The sequence below is a fragment of the Toxoplasma gondii genome, chromosome XII (genome assembly GCF_000006565.2).
Source record: "Toxoplasma gondii ME49 chromosome XII, whole genome shotgun sequence".
Classification (NCBI taxonomy): Eukaryota; Apicomplexa; class Conoidasida; order Eucoccidiorida; family Sarcocystidae; genus Toxoplasma; species Toxoplasma gondii.
Genome location: NC_031480.1, coordinates 5,851,103 through 5,873,897, shown reverse-complemented (window position 1 = coordinate 5,873,897; position 22,795 = coordinate 5,851,103). Strand labels below are relative to the sequence as shown.

Below are 22,795 nucleotides of genomic sequence, written 5' to 3'. Positions count from 1 at the left end.
AGAAGGTAGTGAGTTAAATGAATAACCGGGTATCACCTTAAGAGCACAGATAACAGATAATCAGCTCGACGTTTCATCATTAACGAAGATGCTGGCTAGTTTTCAGTGTGTAGCCACGATTCTCCCAGAAAAACTAGCGCATACATGTCTACAACTGTTTTTGCTGCCACTAACTGGTGCCGAACTCGAGATTTTCTTTGCAGCGCTTTAGAGATACTTAGTTTCCTTGAATTCTAGCCACCCCGCTGACAAGGCAACGAATCAGCCAACATTTGCTTCGCCTTCACATGCGTTACGCAGTTTCGTGGACTCCATATTGAGGGTAACAAATCATCTTGTACACTACTGTTTTTTCTTCCGTGTTTGAGCGAAATGCGTTGTTTCATTTCCACCGTTTCCCTCCAACCTCCTGGGCCAGTTGCCGGCGTTCGACTCCCGTCATAATGCGACCTGTAGAAATCAGAAATGGAACCTGCTGCCATTGAAACTAGCTCTTCCCACGTTTCACCTCAGAGCCGCATCACACAAGGTATTGCAGTCTTCTCTGTAACGCTTCATTGGAGTCGAAAATGGAAAAAGACACCTCTGCGACAAAGCTGTGAGGTTCCCTTGTCTTGCCACATCTATATTTTCTAAAAACTCCCCTGTTGCTTTTCCCTTGTTCGTGGATAATCTGCACTCGCGATATTGAAGCAGGTGTTTCCACTCCAGAAAGCTAGACTATTTTCCGGTTGATTGCGGTGTTGTGGCTGTCTCTTGGAAAGGAACATTTTCAGGCTCCAATTTCGCTTTTGCGTTCCGTTTTTCTCGCATCTACTACTTTACTGCCTCGCGCTAAACTGTGCCACCGATGTTTCTCGTTTTAGCTGAGTACGGCTTCTCGCTGGCAATGGTGCTACCACCTCCTTTTCCCAGACTTCAAAGGAGGCAGCCGTAAAGTGCAGGAAAAAAAGTAATACACAGACTATATACGGCAGGGCAACGATGCGATTATCGTGCAGGCACCCGGCTAGTTGTCGTGACAGCCGCTCAAAAAAGGCAAACCATAACTTCGTATTCGATTGAAGATGGCGGACATTTAGCATCCGTCACTGCCGCGCGTGGATAAAAGGCAGGTTTTAGCACGGCACTAAACAAGCAGGATTGCTAGAATCCCTCAGGTGTATGGAGATAGGTAACACGATTGTCGTACACCGTATGATCACGCAAGACACAAGGCAATACACAGAATCGCATTTGAACAAAGGCGGAAGATAGGAGAGACGAGCATAATACAATCTACGAAATGACAGGATAAATCGAAATACAAGCATTTTTTGAGGAAGAAAGCGGTTCATCCTGCATGCTCATTCTCCAACATTTCGCAGCTCTTCACTCTTGGCACATGCGCGCAAGGTCGGCGACGGACCAGGAAGAAGTTGGCGAGTGCCAGTGTTTATCGTTCACCCGCTGCGAGAAACAGGGAGAACTCCAGCAAAGCTTCAGCTGCAGTTCTACTACGTAGAAGCAGAAAGCTGTCTTCCTCTAAGTGTTCGAATCAAATTGCCCATGTTTTACAACTCCGTCTCAAAAGCTTTGTAGGGAGCAAACAGCTACCGCCAGCAGGCTTGTCGGTTCGCCAACATTCTCCGTGCCAGATATGCTGGAGGGGGGGGACTGAGAAGACGGCGTTTTGTCTTTCTTTTCTTTGAAGATTTATTCGTAGGTCGCATCACCTTTTTTGCGGCGTGATTGCAGAACGCGAGACACCTATGAATGATTCCCTTTGTAAGGCTCGCTCCGCGTTCGCTTGCCTCTCCTCCCCGTTTGTCTGGCAGTCGAGAAGTTCTGCCGTTTTCGCACCTGTCGCTGCTTCTGCCCTCTCGATTTTTTGAAGAAAAAGTTGTCAGCTGCACACACACTCTTCTGCGCCTTCCCTTCTGCCTTCTTGGCGGATTTCTGCGCCCCCCTTTCGCAACAGTCTCTCGGCGTCTCCGACTTCGTACCTTGTTTTTTTTCGCCGGAATTCTCCCCCGAGTGTACACGCTTTCGAGAAAATCACGCCTCCCTGTTGTCCAGCATGTTTTGCTCGGCTGTTCGAGTTCGTGGACCTGGCGAGGCGCGTCTGCTCGGATAGGCGCGTTTTCGCAGCAAACCGTAGAGTGGAGAATCTCTGCCTCCGATGGAAAGCCTTGGAAGCAGACAGCGAAGTGCGAGCGCTGGAGCCCGGAGAAATTTCGAGTGCATGCCTTCGAGATTACCCGGGGGTTCACGTTGCTCAGACGACGTCGACGACACGCGCGATGAGGCGGGTGTGTGCGGCTTGCGTCACGCTGTGGAGACGTCGAGCTTCGTCACACACGGAATGCCGCCCACGGCTTCCCGCGGCTTTTCTCCACTGTCCAGCCTGTTGAGCAAAGAGCCGAATGGACGGGGCGTCCGCGGGAGGAAGCTACGCGGATCCACCAGCGACCGGAGTGGAGAGAACGCAAAAGGCACTGAAAACGGCGAAATGGCGGGCGCGCTATCGCGCCGCGAGGCTCCTCGCGCCGGTGGATGTACACCTGGCGGGCATGGCGACGGAGAGGCACCGTCGGCGGACCACCGGCGAAAACTCAGTTTGCTGCGTTTCCTCCCCTTTGCTCCGCAGCACTTCCGACTCTTCCTTGTCTCCTACTTTTGCTACGCCGTCCTGTACTCCACCCGGAAACCTTTCTCTGTCGTGAAAGAGGACGTCCACCGGAACCTCGGCTTGTCAACCTACTCCCTCGGGTGTATCGACACCTCGTTCCTCGCCCTGTACGCTGTCGGGCAGTTCGTGTTGCCTCCCGCGCTCGCGCGTCTCCGTCTCTCGCTGGGACTGAGCGCCTGCTACCTCATTTCAGCTGGCGCTACGTTGGCCTTCGGCCTCTCTTCCTCTCCAGCTTTCTTGGTGGGCTGGTGGGGACTCAACGGCATCGCGCATGCAGCCGTCTTCCCGCTTCTGGTCAAGGCGTTGACGGAGTGTCTCTCGCAGACAGAGCGCGGGCGAGCCATGGGGCTCTGGACCACGAGCCAGCAGACAGGTACGCTTTACGAAGACTTGGTGGAACTTTTCTGAGCCGTAGCAGACAGCGAATCTCTATGTCCTGCCCGTGCTTCGACGACGCATGCAAATCTGTAGGATGCCGCGGCTTGCTCGATCCACGCTCTCTCCTCGTGTTGCAAGAATTTTTGAGAAGACTCAGCATGCCTGATGTTCCAGTCTGGGTGCGCCTGTGAAAGACGTAGAGAAACCGCGCTTCGGTCTCCATGGCCTGCTTCCCCTGTATGCTAGTGACTGGCACTAATTCGCCTACGGGATTGCTCAAAAAACAGCGAATAGTGCTCGATTTCAGTGTCCTACGCTCTGCCAACACAGCAGAACAGAACTTGGATCCGGTAAAAAAAGACCCTCAAGATCGAAATCAGTCGTCCATGTCGCGTGGGATCCGTAGGTCCCCATAAAAAAAACTACCTTTGTCTCAGTTACAGTCTGTTCCAAGTCTTAGAACAACCATTGCCTAAAAAATGAAAAAAATCACAGCGCAATTCGTTGACTGCGTCTACCACGGAGAGTGAGAACAGAATGTCCAGTTCTTCGTCGGGTCCGTTACGCGTTTTTATGTCTGTCATATTTGATGCCAAACAATCCGCTTGGACTTTTGACGGAACGACCAGTCAGTCAGATACCTCACGACCTGTCCTCTTTTTCAGCGTTTTCCACGAACTTGCTGGTTCAACTGCTATTCGCCAATAGCGTCGTCTTCCTCTCTTCATCCTCTGGTTCGACTGCCTTCTTCTGCTTTCTCCTCTCTTCTCTTCTCTCTCTTCCTCCCCTCGTCCGTGTGACCTTTTCGCTTCCTTCTCTCTTCTCTGTTTTTTCTCTCCGTTTCTGTTTCTTTTTTCGATTTTCTCTCCCGTCCGCGGTTCATTGTCTTTCTCCCTTCCTCGCTGTCTCTCCCCGTCCGCCCCTCCCTTCGTTCTTTGCAGGAGCGATCGCTTCGACCGCCTTCGCGGCCTTCGTGGCTTCTCGCGTAGGCTGGCGCGCCGTCTTTCTTCTCTCGGCGCTCATCTGCGGCCTCGCCACCTTCGTCCTCTGCTTCTGTCTCCCTTCTTCCGCCTCTCGCGTTGTCCCCACCTCCACCGAGCTCTCTTCTTCTGTCTCCAGGCGAACTGTCTCGAAGCGCCAGAAACAAGGCTTCTCTCTGCTCCAGGACAAGCCCGGCGCGGACGAATTCGGCGCCAGCGAGGATGCCCCTCCTGTGGCGCTCGTGAGAAGCCAATCAACGCATGCAACTCCTCCAGCGGTCGCCGCGCCTGCGCACCCGCCGCCGTCCCTGAAAGGCGAGAGAGTGTGCCGGAGCGGATCGGAGGCTTCGAGTTTCACTGAGGCGACTGAAGCCGCTGGATGCAGAGGCGCGCCGTCGGCGCTGGACGCGTCTTCGCCTGCTGGTGAGACTGCAGACGGCGTCTCGCGCCTGATCTCGCCGTCGCTGTCTCCTTCCTTTGTGTCTCAACTCGACGCGGGGCCGACGACGCCTCCCGCGGTTCCGCAGCCTTTGACTGCGCACAGCAGCTCCAGCGACGAAGAAGAGCTTTCAGAAGAGTCTGACCCGCGCTCTCGTCCTTCCGACCTCTTTCGACAGAGTGGAGGGACAGGAGACAGTCTTGTGGTCGAGTTCGAGGACTGGACTGCAGGCGCGCCCGCGCAGGCGAGTACCCATGCAGAGAAGACGCACGCCGCCTCGCTTCTTGACGGCGTCTCGTCTGTCTCCTCGCCCTCCGCGTTGTCTGGCCTCGAACTCTCTGTCTCCGTGCCTCACATGCGCGTGAAGAAGCTGCGAGACGCGTCGCGCCAGGAGGCCTCCAGCGAGGAGGAGACAGGAACGGCTTGCTCCGTAGGCGCGGCGGGAGGAAAGGACGCACAGGCGTCGCCGCGGTCTGCCTCGCCGTCGAAGGCCAGACGCCGCTGCATGCACGCAGAGAAAAACGCGTCGCCGCGGCGCCCCGCAGAACTCTCCTTTCTCTCCATCGTGTGGAACGTCCCCTTCGTCCTCAGCTGCAGCTGCGCGTACTTTGTAATTAAACTGATTCGGTACTCGCTTCTCTTTTGGCTGCCGTTCTTTCTTGCAAAGGAAGCGAGGATGCATGCAGCCACTGCAGGATACGCCAGCATGATCTTCGACATTGGAGGGATCGGAGGTGCCGTCGCAGGCGGATTTCTCGCAGACCGAGTCATGAAAGGTAGGCACATCCGACGACGATTCCTTTCTGCCAAGCTGAGAGGCGCCTTCTTTCCCCACTTTTTTTTCTGTGTCTGTCTCTTCTCTTGCGTTTGTCCTCGTGTATTTGTTCCTTCCCTTCGCCTGCAAACTCCATCGTTTTCCTTCGTCTTCGCGTCCCTCGCTTTTCTCTCGCGTTCTGTTCCTCTTTTCTCCTCTTTCTCGTTTCCCTCTCTCTTCTCCCTTGGCACTTCTCTCCTCGCCTGAGTACGCTCTCCGTAGCCTCTCGCGAATCTCCCTGCTGCACCTCCGCGTTCGACTTTCTGTCTCTGCGTCGCTGTGCTCTCTCGCTCTCTGCAGGTCGCCGCCTGACTTGCGCGACGACGATGTCTCTGCTGACAGGCTTTTCGCTGCTGCTTCTCGCCTTCGCATGCCAGCAGCAACAGACGTTGCTGCGCCGTCTCGAAGAGGAGTCGCTCCTGCAGGCGCACGAGCTGCAGCATCTGCGAGAGTCTCACCAAGCGACTCTGGCCAGCTTCCACGAGCAACAGAAAAAAACGCGCCTGCAACTGCCGCTGCGCCTCCAGCAGACACTCGAGAAGGAGGCGAACCGCAAGAAACAAGAAACTGAGGAGGAGGAGCGAGAAGCGAAGAGAGAGGAACAACAAAGGACTGGGTCAGACGACATTGGAGAGCTGCGAGGAGATGCCCCCCCACGGAAAACCGAGACGCGAAACGAACGCAGAGGGGAAGAACAGGGAGAACGAGAGAAACAAGAAAGTGCCGGCGGAGGAGAGAATCGCGGAGGCGAGAGACTCCGGGAGAAAGAGGCCACCCCTGTTTCTTCTGATGCGAATGACAGAGGGTCTCTGCATCCTTCTTCCGACCAAAGTCCTGTTGCTTCAGACACGAAAGGCGAGGCAGTTCTCGGTCATGAAACGGGCAAAACAGAGTCTGAAGACTCTCCTCACTATCCTTCGTCCCCTCATGTGCCTCTGACTCCAGCCGTGACCCCGCTAGTGTATCCGCAACTCTCCCCTCTGGACTCGAAAACACCTGCTACTCTTGACGGGCAAGAAGGAACAGCGCAGACGCAGGCAGCAGTCCAACCTGAGTCTCGTTCTTCTGTCCCTGTCCCTTCTCTTCCTCCTGCCTCTGGTCCTCCCACTCTCCCTGTTCCATCTCTGCCGCCTCGTCCCTCTCTCTCGCCCCCTTTGTCTCCTCCTCCCTCTTTGTCTCCTTCTCCATCTTTGTCTCCTTCTCCTCCAGTGTATGCTTCTCTTTCTCCTTCTCCGGCTGCGTCACCCAGCGTCGTTCAGGCAGGTGACGAGGCTGCAAAGTCGCGCACAGCGGTGGACCCTTCCCCTTCTATGTACGTACAGAGAGAACCTGAGGCACAAGCTCTTCCTGCCTCTCTCCCTGTGGCTATCTCTCTGTCGGAGGCGCCACTGTCTGATTCTTTCTCGGCTGCTGCTTTCCCTCAACTCTCTAGAGGACAAGCGCCTCTTCCACTTGCGGTGTATGCACGGCGGTCCGGACAAAAGGGTGGACTGCCTCTCGCTGCAGTGCCTCAGAGCTCCCCCTCTTCAGATGCTAATCTTTCCTTCTTCCCGCCTCAAGTCGGGCCTTCGCTCCCCGTCATGCCCGAGTCATCCGCTCAACCTGCCCTTTCTTCTTTAAATCCTTCCTCTCTTCCTTCTCCGGCTATGACTTCCTCTCCTCTCCCTTCCCCCTCCCTTCCTCCTGTCCTAGCTTCTCCTGCTCTTCCTTCTCCTGTCTCTGCTCCTTCGGCCCTGCCGCCCTCGTATTCACCACTCCCTTCTCTCTCTTCTTCCCAAGGGCCTCTTCCGTCGTTTGGAAATTCCCCGGCTGCTGCAGGCCAAGCGCTTCCCCAGCCTCCGCCGTCTCCTGTTCCCCCTCTCGGGCTCTCGCTTCCTTCTCCTTCTCTTTCTTCTCCGGCTCTTCTTTCGCCTCCTTTTCCTTCTCCTCTTTCTTCTTCCTATCCCTTTGCTGGTTTGGAAACGAATCTCTCTCAGTCGTCCTCCCGGGAGACTCCAGGTGTACATGCACCTCCAGGTGTACAGACACCCTCAGGGGAACAGGCACCCCCAGGTGTACAGGCATCCCCAGGTGTACAGATACCTCAAGGTGTACAGGCACTCCCAGGTGTACAGACACTCCCAGGTGTACAGACACCTCCAGGTGTACAGGCACTTCCAGGTGTACAGACACCCCCAGGGGAACAAGCACCTCTAGGTGTGCAGGCACCTCCAGGTGTACAGGCACCTCCAGGTGTACAGGCACCTCCAGGGGAACAAGCACCTCCAGGTGTAGAGGCACCTCCAGGTGTACAGGCACTCCCAGGTGTACAGACACTCCCAGGTGTACAGACACCTCCAGGTGTACAGGCACTTCCAGGTGTACAGGCACCCCCAGGTGTACAGGCATCCCCAGGTGTACAGATACCTCAAGGTGTACAGGCACTCCCAGGTGTACAGACACTCCCAGGTGTACAGACACCTCCAGGTGTACAGGCACTTCCAGGTGTACAGGCACCTCCAGGTGTACAGACACCCCCAGGGGAACAAGCACCTCCAGGTTTACAGGCACCTCCAGGTGTACAGGCACTCCCAGGTGTACATACACCTCCAGGTGTACAGGCACTTCCAGGTGTACAGGCACCTCCAGGTGTACAGGCACTCCCAGGTGTACAGACACCCCCAGGGGAACAAGCACCTCTAGGTGTGCAGGCACCTCCAGGTGTACAGGCACCTCCAGGTGTACAGGCACCTCCAGGGGAACAAGCACCTCCAGGTGTAGAGGCACCTCCAGGTGTACAGGCACTCCCAGGTGTACAGACACTCCCAGGTGTACAGACACCTCCAGGTGTACAGGCACTTCCAGGTGTACAGGCACCTCCAGGTGTACAGGCACTCCCAGGTGTACAGACACCCCCAGGGGAACAGGCACGCCCAGGTGTACAGGCATCCCCAGATGAAAAGACAGCTCCGGCAGCAGGAGCTCAAGTGCACGATCCTCTCTTCTTTTCTCCCCTCACCCCCTCTGTCTCTCCAGTCACCCAACAGACAGTCGAAGCAACAGCCTTGACCAATCCACCTTCTTTTCCTTCTCCCTTTCCAACGTCTCTTCCCTCTTCTTCTCCCTCTCCTCCTCTGCCTCTCCCTTCTTCACTTCCATCTCCATCTCTTGCTTCTCTCCCTCTTTCTTCTGCTTCACTTTCTCCAGGGTCTTTTTCTGCGTCTTCTGTGCGTGCGGGAAAGGTGCATGCAGAAGCGGACACGTCTCTCGGCTCCGAAGGGTCCTCGCGGCGCCTAAGCGAACTGTCTGAAGTGAGAGAACAAGACTTGCTCGAACTGCATTTGCCGGAGGGAGAGGCCCCACCGGTTCCTGTTCTTGGGCCTTCTTCTGTATCGTCTGCTTCTTCTCTCGCCGCAGCAGAGAGAGAAGACAAGAATAGTGACAAACGTGGAGAAAACGAACGTGAAGAACACAGAGAGAGCGAGGGCAGGCTTCCCCACTCCGAACTCGAACCCAGGGTGAAGGCCGAGAAGACAGGAGACGCCTCGAGTGTCGGTCGAGGAGCGCCGAGAGAAGCAGTGAATGATCGAAAAACAATTTTGACGGATGCAGAAAGAGTCTCATCTTCACAGCTGGACGAGAGAACGCGTGCGTTTTTTGCGCAGACAAGAGGAGGCATGCAGAGGGAGACAGAATCTGAGACGCAGAGCGAGGAAGAGAGAGAGAAGAAGAGAGCGAAGGAAGAGTTCTTCCTCGCTAGCGCAGAGGAGGCAGTAAGACACACACAGGAGGAAGAGGAGGCGAAGCTGCTAGCGCAACAAGAGGACGAGAGACTCGCGTTGCTCGAGAGACAAAGAGCAAGACAAGAAAAGAAAGAAGAAGAAAGGTGGATGGAGCTGTACCGCCTCCTCTTCTTCATGTTCGCCGTCGGCTTCTGCATTGCCTCTCCCGACTCCATACTGGGCGCCACTGCCGCCCAGGACCTCGTGGAGAGAGGCAGCATAGGTAAGGATAAATGAAATTGAGAGAAAATCGAAAAATGGAAGGAAAACAGAGGAGAACAGAGAGGAGGAGGTTGTAAACGCAGCAACACCACAGTATCGAGAGAGAGCAGAAAAGCGCAGAGAGAAATTGTTGAGAGACCGCGGAAGAGGATATGAAAATGCAGGGGAAAAAGAGAGGAGAGAAAAACAACGAGACAACGCGACAAGCGAGACACAAATAGAGACGAGGCGAGATGATGAACGGATATAGAGACTGAGATAAAGAGAAAGACAACGAGAGAGAGGTAAAGAAAGAGATGAGCCGATATAGCTATGCAGAGACAAGGAAGAGACAACGAGAGAGAAGGACAACAAGAGAGATAAAGAGAATGGTGCACATCGAACGAGTGAGAGTCCGCTCAGAGAATGGCTTTGCTTCATTCCCGTTTGTTCAGCTCCAGGCCCGAGCAGCGATAAGGCTCTGGCGGTCGTCGCCGCCTTTATTAATGGCATGGGTGCCGTGGGGGCGCTTCTTCAGGTGAGAGAACACCACCGTGTGTTTTCGGAGTTATTTCTCCCTCCTTCGGACTTCCTATTTTCGTTCCAATTTCTCTCCTCTTACCTCTTCTTGTCTCTCCATTTGTACGGCTTTCTCTTCTCCTGTTCTGCCTGTGTATCTCTGTCTCTCTCTCTTTCCTTCGTCTCTGTCTCGGTTTGTCTTCTGCTTTTTCTCTTTCCTCTCGCACTGCTCCCCTGCGTCTCTGCTTTTCGTCTTTCTCTCCTTCTTCTCTCTCTCGGCTACCTTGTGGCTTTGCGCGCCTGTTGCTTGTGTTGTCAGGGCGTCTGTACAGCGACGGTGACAGAGCAGTTTGGCTGGGACGCGCTCTTTGGGCTGCTCTGTGTGTTGAGCATGGCCTCTTCTCTGCTTCTCCTCCCCGCCTGTCTCGAGGAGAGTCGTTCGCAGTGCGCCCTTTCTCGTCCTTCTACTTCAGCAGACTGCAGCGTCTCCTGTCGCTTCTGGCGCGGACGACACAGAGAGGAGTTTTCTGGGGGGCGAAAAGTTTCGAAGGCGGACAGACAAACGCGACTTTGCCAAGACGAAGACAGGAAACGGGAAGGGGGGCAGAAACACAGATCTTCCAGAGATGTGAGACTCGACGAAGGTTCTCCGGTGCGCATGCGAACTGAGAGAGAGGCCGCCGGCAGAGAAATTGTCTGACTGCATGCGCGCAAGAAAGACAAGGCTTCTTCGCTCGCCAGCGCGAAGCTCGGTGGAAAAGACAGAGCAACCTCGACGGGCGCATGGGGTGTATGTACGCCAGAGACGCTCTGCGCATGCGTTTCACCCTTCAGTATCCACGGGATTGGGTGCTGGAGTGGAGAACTGACTTTTGAAAGATTGGGGAATTCCCCGTGGAAATGAAAATATGTTTGTCGAGAAAAGAGCTGTGCAGAGGAAACTGTCTCTGTTGCGTAAGAGGGAGGGGGGCGTGGACCCATTCAGCTTTTTCTGTACGCGTTTTTACAGCCGACGAAGCCCGTCCTTTTTGTGGCGCGACAGAGCGCGAGGACAATGCTCTTTGTAGATTAATTGACGTGGAAACTGTGGCGTTTCTTGTGCCTTTCGGAATCACTTTTCTCTGCTTTTGGCGGACTGGAATGGGACCTCCACGCCTATGACGCTCGACGAAACTCCACAGCCGTTTTCGCTGCGACTTCTCCTTTAAAGTCAAAACTCTGTGAGATTAGAGCGGGCGACGCGTGTGAAACAACGTCAACAGAGATCACCGTCATGTACAACGGGGTGCGCGTGCATCCAGGCGAACAAGCTGCCAACGAGAGACTCCTCCTCAACTTAACATGGGGGGGGGGGGGTTCAGTACGTACACACCGTACAACGATCACTTTTCTCTGTCGGCGCATCGCAGGTCGAAACGCAGAAATAGTTGAGAGATGCGACTTGTCGCCACTGGTGAAGCCTCGGTCTCCAGTGGTGGACCTCTTCAATTTTCGGAAGCCAGTGATTCTTTTAACCTCTCAAGCCGTGATTCTTTCATGTACACGTCTTTACTTAAAATAATCTTGCACACACAAACCTGTACACGGATCTGCACACGATGATGTATATGCTTGTATAGGTATACTCTATACATATATATATATATATATATATATATATATGCATATATATACGTATATGTATATCTATACATATAAATACCTACGTATATGCGGTGGTGTACATATGTGTGGATGCAAACCAAAATAAGTCTATAAACTGAACGCAAGTGCGTATCTAAGTCTATGCATGTGGATGTTTACCGCGCACATTGACACACATGAATTTATCTGTGGAATAAATAACTGTGCCAACTTGGATATGCGCATATGCATGTCTATGTTGTGTACACATGTGTGACTAACTGATCTGTTCAGTGTGCATGAAAAAACTACATATGTATAAAAGATCTTCTACCGTTCTCACGGTGGCCAGCTGCGTTCCGCCGAACGTTCGTTTCGCTGAGGTCCGTATACAGCCTGTCTGCGCAAGTCACAGTATATCCTAGAAGGTCGCGTCGGAGACTTCGCTGCTGTTAAGTGCATTCGCGGGGATCTGTGAGGCAGGGGAACTCCAGCTTCAGTTGTCAGCGGACTCGCGTTGGTTGCCCGGTGACATGCGACTCTCATCAATGTGACTTTGTGCAGACGCTGCTGCGTCTCTTTCGAGTTATTTTCTAGAGACACATGGAAGAGGCAAGACACGAAGGGGCATGATTTCCGAGAACTGCGGTGTTCTAGGACCGAGCGCGAGGATGAGGTGCTGCCTGAGTGTATCTCGCGCTCGCCGATCTGTTTCAGAAACGCGGAAGGTTTCTCGAAAAAACGAAGAGAAATCCTGGGTGGCCGACTCAAAGAGGAAAGAAGAAGCCGCCAAACAAGTTTCAGGGAGAAAAACGAACTCCCTGTCGTCTGCCCGCTGCTGCCTCTCAGCCTGTCCCCGTTTCCACTTTCGTTCTTTGAGGAACAGACAAAAGGTCGAGCGTGGTGTCAAAGTGAGTTGACTGCCCTTCGTACGTATAATCAGTGAAAGGTCCTGCGAGTTCCAAGGTTGCCGCAAAGAACGGCGTTCGCTTCGCAACGGTGCAAGCTGAAAACGGACGACTCTCGCTACATTTGCAATGGGCGTCAAGTGGAAATAACCAGGCGATCTGGAAGGGAAAGGAATCTGAGAAGCAGTTACGAGGAGAGATAGAGAGCAAGTGGCTTGCACATGCTTCTTCGAAGCCGGTAGGCGAAGCACAGCTGCACTGGGGGCATATGCAGCGAGGCAAGGAGACGAAAAAAAACCGGAGGAGCCTTCCGCGCAGAGGCGAGAGGGGCTTGTCTCCTTCCCGCCTTCTGCTAAGGAGGAAGCAACAGGCTTCTTCCTATTTTCTCGCACAAGAACGTCGACCAAGGTGTAATTCTGTGCACAGTTCTCGTTCATTTGAGCTCTAAACGTGGTAAGAAATTCGAAAAAGCGTTAACCGAATGGGCAATCATTCCAAATGTTTCTAAATCTAAACGAACGAAACCGCAAAGAATCTAAAAAGATAGAAACACTATAACGCATCTGGAGTCAATCGGACCCGCTATGCTTTCTGTACACGATAGTGGTGGACTGGAGAGCAGACACCCGAGAGGCTGGACTGTCTTCTCGCATGCAGACGAAAGAAAAGCCTCTGCTTTCGAGCGGAACGTGAAGGAGCGCAAATTCCTCCAGCCAGCTTTTCCGCAACTTGCATGCATTCCCTGGAGTCGCACACGCAGACGAAGGAGCCCAGGAAGGAAACCGAAAAGAAGACACCGACGCAGCTGCGAGTGTCTGCGAAGGAGAAGGAGCAGCAGAAGAAGAGGGACATGAAGAGGGAGACGAAGAAGAAGACAAAGAAGAAGACGAAGAAGAAGAGAGAGAAGCATTCGAGGAAGACACAAAACCGTTGAACGTTCTTTCACTCACTCTGTGCTCTTCTCTGTTTGTTCGTTCGTGTTTTTCATTTCTCTTCGTTTCTTGTTTTCTTGCTTGACAGACTGGCTGAAATTCTTGAAACGTGACGGAATTCAGATTCTCTGTTTTTCCTGATTTGGATGACACGACGAAAGGCCTCCTTCCTCCGTGGACAGACGCAAGCTCACGAAAGAAGCGTCGAATATCTCCCTGTTCATTCTCTTCTTCGTTTTCTCCTTCCTCCTCTTCCTGTCGTGGCGTTTTGTCTGCTTCGCGTTTCTCTTCTCCTTCCACTGCTTCGTCTCGTTCCTCTTCCTCTTCTTGCCTCACCTCATTTTCCAGTGCGCCGCTTCTCTCTGTCTCCTTTCTGCGGTTCTGCCTTGTGTCTGTTCCCGCTTCTTGAGATTCACTCCACTTCTCCCTCCTCGACGCGCAACGCTCTCCGCGTCGCTCTGGGCCGCCCCGTGCGCCTGCACAGCAGCAAGGTCCTGCGCGCGTCCCTTCTTTTCTCTGTTCTCCGCTCTCGCCTCTCTTTTCACCTGCTTCTCCCTCTCCGTCGCTCCACCTTGGCCTCTCTTCTTCTCTTATCTCTTCTCTCTGTTGTTCGTCTACTCGCTTCTTCAGCGGAGGACTCGCCAGGAGTGACCCACAGGGCGGACAGCGCGATGAAGTCGCCGGCGATGCACAAGACGGCCGGCGGCGACAGAAAGCGGAAGGTGACGGGGAAGAAAAAGCAGGGTGATACGAGACCGAAGCAGAGGAGAAGGCAGACGGAGAAGGCAAGGCACTAGGAGAAGAAGAGACGCGACAGAGAGGAGGAGAGGACGACGAGGCGGCAGAGATCGAATGGGAGCAAGAACAGAAGGTCGACGCCGCAGACGAGGACGGCGAGCGTGGAAGCGTTTTTCTCCCACAGATCTCCTTCTGCCTCCTCGATCCCGCAACAGGGTGTGAATCCCAGTGAAGCTCGCGTTCCGAAGTTCCAGTTTCTCTGCTGCGCCATACGAGGACCCTCGGAGTGTGTCTGTTCAGCTGCACACGGACCTCCGTCAGTCCAGGAAGCAAGCCGAGGAGCAGCAGCAGATTCTGGCTGCTCTGCACGAGGAAGGGAGAGTCGATTCGAAGCGAGAGCAGCAGCGAAGAAATTCGGACAGCCGCTTTTGGGTGTCTCTGCAACAGCGCGGCGACGCGCTCCGCCTGCGTTGTGAACTTCAGAATATGGCCCTGCAGCTGGAGCGCAGACAGCTGCGAGAACCGGGGACTTGCGAGGAAGACTGCTAGCGCATCCAAGTCGTGGTTCTTTACGCAGAGCGTCTTTAACGCAGGCAGTGCCCGAGACAACGCAAGCAACGGGGAAGCAGCGCTCTCCAGTGGATCGTTCAAAAAAGGAGAACGAGAAGGAAGAGAAGGAGAAGGAACAGAAGAAGGAGAAGGAAGAGAAGAAGGAGACGGGGGAGGAAGAGACGGAGAAGGAGAAGAAGGAAGAGAAGGAGACGGGGGAGGAAGAGACGGAGAAGGAGAAGAAGGAAGGGAAGAAGGAGACGGGGGAGGAAGAGAGAGAGAAGGAGAAGGAGGAGAAGGAGAAGAAGAGATCGAGGACGCGTGATGCATAATCGCTACGCATGCAGGCGCTGCTTCTGGATCGTCAAGATGCAGCCCGTAGATCTCTACATCAGTGGCATCTGGCAAGAACAGCTGGTCGAGGAGGCGGTGTTCAGCAGGGTGGAAGCCCATGAGAGAAAGACGCTTCACTTTCCTCATCGTCACGGGACCCATGCATGCACACCCAGAGAAACGCGGCGAGGATGTCTCTCCTTCTCCCTCGCGCCGAGCAACAGAGACAAGAGATGAAAAAGAAGCGAAAGAAGAAGAGAAAGAAGGAGAAGCAGTGGAAGAAGCGAGCCACTCTGTGTGAGATCGATGAGATGATGGAAAAGCAGAGGGAAGGCGACGAGTGAGGGCCGGCAGTTGGAAAGTGAATCTGCAAAAAGAAAACGAAATGCATACACGTATGTCTCGTCCAGGGTAAAAGGACCTCCTGCAGAAATTCAAAACAACGAACGCGAAAAAGCGAACAAACGGAGAGTTTGAGGCAACTGACAGCACTCCAGGTCTCAGAGAAAGTTCGTTGAAGAGGCGCGATAGCTCAGAAGGAAGACTGCTGGCCTCTCTATCCCGGCGACACAGCCTCCTCCTTTTCTGAGTCACTTCGCGTCTTACGCCACTCCTCTGCATGCCTTTCTTCATTGTTTTCTTTCGTTACTTTTTCGCCTCACTCGACTGGGCATTCCTTCCTCTTCACTTCCTCTTGTCACTGTTCCCTCAGTTTCCGCTGCGACTTCCTCTCACCTCAGATTCTGAGACACCTCGATGCGGCTGAGAACTCTCGCGAGCAGCTGCAGCTGGGCTGCCTGTCTGGTGCGCACGAAGACCGTGAAGCGACTGAAGTGTACGTACACCCGAGGGCGGCGCGCGAGAAAGGCGGCAAACGCTTGCAGTGAAAGGCAAGAAAACGAAGAGAGCAGCGCTGACGACGACGCTGCCGTGCTGCGGCTGCTTCCACGGTCGCTCACATCCAGGTGTGCAATTTCAAACTGAAAAAAAACAAAGAAACAGACCTGCTGCTCTTTTTGATAATCACCCTCTACGCCACAAAATACACACAAGGATATATTCAGTTTAGACATTTGTATACATGCATCCATTTGGTTATGCACACTTATATAAATAAATAAATATATATATATATATATATATATATATAAGTGTGCATAACCAAATAATGACAGCACGTACACTTGTCTGTATATAGTGAAACATAGGCTTATATAGCAGTACAGACATCTCTAGTAAGTGGCTCGATCTTCTCTCCTGTCTTTCGATATGCAAATACATTCATGAATACACATGTTTACAAGTAATTTATCAATCTATATGTATGTATAGATGGAGAAAAATACACCATTTACAGGGCGCGACGGTGCATGTTTTTCGAATGTGAGAACAACGCGTTGTGGCCCCATTGTCTTTTTCACTCGCGTTGCCGCGCGTCTCATGTTGTGCATGCACCCAGCGAACATCGAGGAAAGCGTCTCTCCGCGCGATTCTCTGCAATTATGCCGAAGATGCGTCAAGAGGGGGGACTACACAACAAGCGGATCTACATCTGCAGTTTTTTGAGAAGTCGCCTGAAACATGGAGCTCGCGAAAACACCACCGTGAAAGACCGACCTTGACCGAGGTGAGAGCAGCCTCAGCCCTGGCGTCCAGAAGCTCCAAGAGCTGAGGCGTCAATTTGATTAACTGGAGCTTCTCGATTCTTCTCCACACTCGAGGCGACAGTTGCTGAAGAAACAGAGTTTCGGCGCGTCTGTGCCCATCCGCTGCATACAACAAAAGAGACTTCCTCGCTCGCGTCTGAACTGCGAGGTCGCCTTCGTCAAGCAGACAGAGAGACTGGTTCCTTCGAAACGACCTTCAGTGAAGCTTCAGATACGTTTCGAGCTATTCCCCTCGCCCCTTGCGACATTTTGATCGATCGACATCGCATGTCTGGCCTCTCCCCGCTATCCCTTCCTGCTCTCCCAGTTCTTGTCGCCTCAAAAGACGTCTCATGGTTTTTCGTTCGACATTATCTGCGTTGTTTTTCGCCTGACTCCTCTGTTCCATGTCGGCTCGTTTGCCTAGCCAGCTCTTCCTCATTCCCCGCCCTTCATCGACTTCTGTTCCGCACCTGCACACCAAAGACGATCGACGAAGACGAGTTCGAGTTCCTGGACATCGCAAAGCTCTCGCGCCAACTGAAGCAGCGGCAGCCAGTCTGCAGCTGCTCGAGCCGTCGCTCCCTCCCTTGTCGACCCTCTTCCCTCCTCTTCTGTTTCTTCTCTTTCTCCTGCTCCTTCTCCCTCTTCTCCTCTCTGTTCTCCTTCTCTTTCTCTTTCTGCTCCTTCTCCCTCTTCTCCTCTCTGTTCTCCTTCTCTTTCTCCTTCTGCTGCTCGTTCTCCCTCTTCACCTTCGTCTCCAGCTTCTCGTCTTCTGTCTGCAAATCCTTCGTCGTCGTTTCCTTCTTCTCCCTGTGCGTCTGCTTCGTCTTCTGCTCGTTCTTCTCCGAATCCTGCTTCGCCTCCTCTTCTCCTCGGTGCCGCTTCTGGGTCTTCTCTCGAGGACATGCGGCCGGTCTCACGGGCGCCTCTGTGTGTGCTGGCCTGTGGTCTCTCCTGTCCTCTCAGGAGACGAAAACAGGAACTTCCCCCGCACCTTGCCTGGCCTGTCCTCCACGCTCTCGCTTCGTCTCTGCTTTCGAGCACTTGCCTTCCTTCTCCTCGAACGCCACACTGTCCGCTCTTCTCTCTTCTCTCTTCTTCGGCGGTTCCGCTTTCCTTTTCTTCTGCAACGTCGCTCCTCACTCTGTCCCTGCCTCCGTCCTCGCCCCTCTCAGCCATTCCTGCTTCTCTCCTCAGCGATGCAACTTCCTCCCTTCTCGCGTCTCCGTCTTCCTCCTCTTCGTCTCGCTCTTCCTCTCCCGCATTCTCGTCGACCTCCCCCTTCGCACCACGTTCCTGCTCCTTCTCCGCCTCGTCCATGTCCTCTCCTTCGTCTTCTTCGTCTCTGTTTTGCGATGAAACACCCGTCCACATGCGAATCCTGCAGGGAGGAACAGAGGCTCTTTGGCTGTCGTCGCGACTGGACTCGAACGAGAAGGCCGCAGCTGCAGCGAGCGCAGAGGCGACGCCTTCAGCCTGGTCGTCAATTTCCAGAAGGAAACAGCAGCTGCGCGCCGAGGGGAATCTGCAGCGTTCCACGAGGTGCCTGTACACCTCAGGTTTCCGGCCCAGAGTCAAGTGGCGGAGGCGCGGAAAGACGAGACGAGGGGGCGCCGAAGAGGCGGGAGACACACGCGAATCTGAGGGAGAATCAGATGTGCATTCGTCCACTCTCGAGAGATAGGAAGTTCGTTTCTGTTTCGCCTCGAGCCTGAACAAAGACAGATCGCCTTCCCCGGGTCGCCGTTCTTTCGCTGTCTCGATGTTGTGTTTGCCGATGCTGTCGCCACTTCGTTTTTCTCCCCCCTCGTTGCGGCTTCTTCGCCCTCCTTCGAAGCAGCCTCTGTGCGGTCTTTTCTCCGTCCTCAAATCCACGTCCAGGCCGTCGACAGCCAGGTACAGCGTCTGCAGAGAGGACGCGTTTCTCCGCAGTAGGCTGTTCAGCTGCCTCCACGACAGGATGAAGCGTTCTGCCCTCCTTCTTGGCAGCTGTGGTGTCTCTGCGCTTTGCTCCTGGGCTCTCCCCTCTGCCGTATTGCTTCTCTCTCCTCCCCACGCTTCCTCACGCGCAGCTTCTCCCGCGTCTCCACGCGTCGCCTCCACTGATAACGATGAGAGAGGAGAGGAAGAAGAAAAAGAAGAAGCGGAAGAAGACGGCGAGGAAGGAGAGGACGATGAACAAGAAGCAGACGAAGAAACAAAAGAAGGACAAGAAGAGAGTGATGAAGAAGGAGATAAAAAAGGAAGAGGAGCAGAGGAAACCGGAAGGAGCGAATAAGGAAGCGGTGGGAGAGGCGTAACCGGAGTGGCGGACTCGATAATGAGAGCTTCCAAATGACAGAGTTTTGAGAGGACTCGATGAAACGAGTGAGAAGTTTCTCTCGAGATAGCCGCAGAGCCAGCCGACGTGACGCGTGGAGAAGAAGAGGGAAACGAGGAGCTTCCGGAAGAACTTCCAGATTCTCGGAGCGCTGGCGGGAGAGGAAACAGATGCTGAGAACGTTCAGAAAAAGACGATTCGGCGGTGCGACCGTCTGGCGCCTGACGGCGTCCTGGGGAGAAACACCTTGAAGCAGAGGACCACCGAAACAAAGAAGCATCAAGAGAGAGTGGAGATAAGAGAGAAGACGAGAGAGGATAGGACGACGGAAGGCGAGGGCGAGCGACGCCGTGGTTTCGCCTCTCAGAATGACGCGTGCATCTTCCTGTTTCGTCGCAGTCTGCTGGTCTGTGTCGACTCTTTTCCTCTATCCCTGCTTTCTCTTTCAGTCCGGAGACTGTCGCTGCTGCAGCCTGCTTCTCCTCCGTTCTTCGCGCTCTCTGTTGAGAAGCCTTGCCAAAATATTCGTTTCCTGTGCCGGCCGTCCAGCCTATTCTATCTTGGTGATTCACTTCTTCTTCAAACATCTTGCGTCGCCCTCGCACTTCCTTCGTCTCCCCTCCCGTCTGCAATGTATGTACATCTGCCGCACTGTGGTCGCGCAGGTCGTCGCCGGACGCGCAGACAACCGTTTCTCGAGGAAAATCGCGATGTTTCTCTTTGTCGCATTCAAGAGTGGGCTGCCGTTGCTCACCGCATGGCAAATTGGCTTGCTGCTCGCCGCCCTCACCCCCGGGGGTCTGTGCTTCAGCTCCTATTTCTCGAGTTGGAGCGGGGATCGGAGACGCAGACGGCGAACACGAAGACCTTCCAAGAGAATCCTGCGAGCCGGAAAAGGTGCAGAGAGCCGAACTCAACGGAAGACGAGCGGAAGGAGAAGAAGATGCCCGAGGCGACGGCCGATCGGAGGCAGAAGAGGAACTGTGAGAGGCTTCTGGACATCCTTTCGGCTTCTCCTTCTCGCTGCGCTCTGAGCCTAAGCGCCCGGCCGCCGCAGCCAACGCCTCTTGAACGAGAGTGAGACGTGCATTGCCGAGAGATCGTCTTCCCTGGAGAGAGCAGCCTCGAGTTCTCCGCTCTTGCCGGATTCCGAGAAATCCCAATGTTTGTCGCCACACCGTTTCTGCTCGTTCCTCCCCTCTCGCCAGACTCTGCTTCACACGAACATCCCATCTGTTCTCCCTGCCTGCCGGCGCGGCCATCGGTCTCTGGCCGCGCGGCTCAGCTGTACATACACCCGGGGGACAACGCGGCGGCGGGAGCCTTTCTTCCGAGGGGACCTCCGAGGGGAGTCTGCCCCCTGCATGCAGGCAAGCGTGTTCGGGCGCAGGGTCTTTTGACGAACACGGCGCGTCTTTTTTCAGACGAAGGACCGGATGAGACGAATCGAAAGAGCGAGTGTGAAAGCCACCGTCGCAAGCACCGGAAACTTGCCGTTCTCTGAGCAGACATGCCGGGGAGTCCAGTCCCGAGCCCCCCGCGCGAGGGACCACCTCCCAGTAGGGAACGCCTCTGCGCCAGTTCCTCCTCTCCGTTCGATAGTTTCCTTCTCTCTTCTCGTGTTCACGGTTTTCCGTCGTGCTCAGCATGCCGTTGGCAGTCTGCTCAGCGAGTCGGCTTTCTTGCTTCCGGCGCGCAGCAGCTAACGGCGCGCCCGTCACGCGCAACTGGCTGCACAGTGCAGTCGGCGTTGTTGGGGTGAGCGACGGGGGGAACGCAGAGGAATTCTGCAGAGGTGAAGCAGCCAGAAACCTGTCGCTGAGAGGCAGAGGAGAAAGGCGGCGAAGTTGACAAGGTCGAAGCGGCAAGGTGGAAAACGGTTGGCGTGCCGGAAGCGAAGTCGTGGACTGATGGAGAAGCGAGGCGCCGCCGGGAGAGAAGCGACTCTCCACGAACCTGTTTGTTGCCAGACAGCTGCAGCCTCGAGCGAAGCAACGGTCAAAGTTTCGGCCGTGAAGAATCAACTCCAGGTGCGCCACTGCGAAAGGCGTGTTGAGGTCCGGGTGTAAGTACAGCTGCTTCGAGCTCAGGGCGAGGCGGCAGACGTCGTCCAGATGGAGAAATCGAAGAAGCAGAGACAGGGCGCTGCTGGGGAGCAGATGCAGACAAAAAGCCTGACGTTCAAAACAGGTGTCTGCCTTAAAGTCCTCGCTTCCTCTCGCAGTTCTCGGGGTCTCTGCATTCTCCAACTGGCCCCGTCCTCCGTCCTCTTGTCTTCCCGCAAGTCGCGAAGCCTGTTTTGAGCAACGAAGCACCTGTTTCTGCTTCTCTGCATGCTCTGGGCTGGCTTCCTTGCAGCCTCTGCTGTCTCGGTGGCCAAAACGAAAGTACGGTAGCCGTCGCAGTTTCCGCGGCATGCGCGACGGATGAGCAACTTTTAGACTGCAGCTAAGCAAAGCGTTTTCCTCTTCTTTCTGACTCTCTTTTCCCCTCCTGGCAGACTCAAACGGCAGTGACGGCCGGGCCGCTCGGTCCTGCGAATCCGAGTGAGGCAGGCAGAGGCGAGAGAGGGAAACTTCAGTGGGGGGGCAACCTGTACATCTTTCAGTATCTATTCTTTCTCGAACGCAGCCAACGTCTCCCTTCCTCTCGTCATTCTGCTGTCCCTCGCGCGCCCCTCCGGGACAGCCGCACTGCTGTCTGTACCCCAGAGCCGCAGGCTTTTCTTCCGCGACCCAAGGCTGCGTCGACCTTCCAGGCGGAGAATAGTGGGGAGACACCGGTGAGACAGACGGTGGCGATGAACAGGAAGAACACGAACGCAAAGGAGGAAACGTTGGTGTTTCTGCAGAAGGGATGACAGATGAGGAACAAGGAAATACGCATGGGCTACTGGCAGAGCGACGCTTCGCCCGATATAGGGAAGTCACACAGTGGATCGATGAGAGACGGGGGTGAAGCGAAGCAGTGACCGACGACGTCAGGGGGTACGACGGGAGCCGTAGAGGGGTGCCGTTGAGTCGCCTGTGCGCTCTGATGCATAAGGAGGCATTCCGAAATGAACAGATTGAAGAACGCGACACGGAGTGACGGGATTCGTCATCTGGTGAAAGAGTGTTACAGTGCCGCTGATGCCTCTCGCTTTTACACGGAACCGCCGCCTCTGCAGGCGCCGCCAGAGAAACGCGAAACGGGGGCATTTTCCTGTCGAGGAAGCGGCGCCAGAAGGGCCGGAAGAGTTGCGGAAACGTGGGTACAGTGAGAAAAGGAAGGTATTGTCAAGAAAAAAGAGGCTTCTCAAGGGGTGACAAACACTAAAACGCTCTTGAGCGCACTGAATGTGGAGTGGAAACGAGAGACCCTTCGACACAGATGTCCGCAAAGAGCGGGCAGATACCTAGCAGCCGGCCCTAGTACATCTCCAGAAGGGGAGACAAGGGATGCTTCTCGCCCCGTGGCAAAGGCAAACAGTAGAGGAGAAATGCTTGTGGTTTTCCGTGGGCAGACAATCGTGTGTTCGTCGTGTCGCAAGGAGTATTCATTAAAGAAGCGCTGCGGTCTAACCATATTGCGGCAGAATTGAGAATACCTCAAGACGGCGAGAGAAACACGTCTCAAAATGCCTTTCAAGTCCACAGGAGAGAGACTCCGATCCAGGTCTGTTTCTGAACCTGCGTGAACGAGGTGTACATACAACTCGCCAGGTACGGAAACCACGCTTCACCTTGTCGGTCTTTGGAGAGCCGTCGAATCTGTCAAGCTGTCCCACACCAAAGAGCGTTCCTTGAAGTGGCGAACACTGGAGCTGGATCCTAGTCACTAAAGCCTTGTCTGATACAGGAACCTAAATTGAAGGGTTGAGAAAACAAAAAACAAACAGACAGTCTAAAATATCAACCTAGGGAGTCCCAGCAGCTCGGGTGTACATACACCTGAAACATCAGGCAGCTGTGCAGGTATTGTGTCCAGGCACCTCGCCA

General features: G+C 54.5%; 2 protein-coding genes across 2 annotated transcripts; one reads left to right on the top strand and one right to left on the bottom strand.

Annotated features, from left to right (window-relative positions):
- Positions 1–1,449: 1,449 nt before the first annotated feature.
- TGME49_278800 (zinc finger protein 36 family 3 protein) lies at positions 1,450–11,357 on the top strand. Its single transcript, XM_018781822.1, has 5 exons — positions 1,450–3,044; positions 3,991–5,244; positions 5,583–9,266; positions 9,700–9,782; positions 10,083–11,357. Exons 1-5 carry the CDS (start codon positions 2,162–2,164, stop codon positions 10,461–10,463), a joined length of 6,285 nt encoding a protein of 2,094 aa, XP_018635113.1. The 5' UTR covers positions 1,450–2,161; the 3' UTR covers positions 10,464–11,357.
- A 1,506-nt stretch (positions 11,358–12,863) lies between these two features.
- TGME49_278815 (hypothetical protein) lies at positions 12,864–21,232 on the bottom strand (the record flags this gene model as incomplete). The annotated part of the gene is made up of 5 exons (XM_018781823.1): positions 12,864–13,109; positions 13,563–15,213; positions 15,582–15,826; positions 16,464–16,615; positions 16,966–21,232. The coding sequence occupies 5 exons, from the start codon at positions 21,230–21,232 to the stop codon at positions 12,864–12,866; spliced, it is 6,561 nt and encodes a 2,186-aa protein (XP_018635112.1).
- Positions 21,233–22,795: the final 1,563 nt, after the last annotated feature.

Coding starts and splice junctions, on each gene's coding strand:
- TGME49_278800 (XM_018781822.1), top strand. CDS start 2,162: ATGGAAAGCCTTGGAAGCAGACAGCGAAGTGCGAGCGCTGGAGCCCGG. Junction 3,045..3,990: donor GACCACGAGCCAGCAGACAG/GTACGCTTTACG, acceptor CGTTCTTTGCAG/GAGCGATCGCTTCGACCGCC. Junction 5,245..5,582: donor CGCAGACCGAGTCATGAAAG/GTAGGCACATCC, acceptor CGCTCTCTGCAG/GTCGCCGCCTGACTTGCGCG.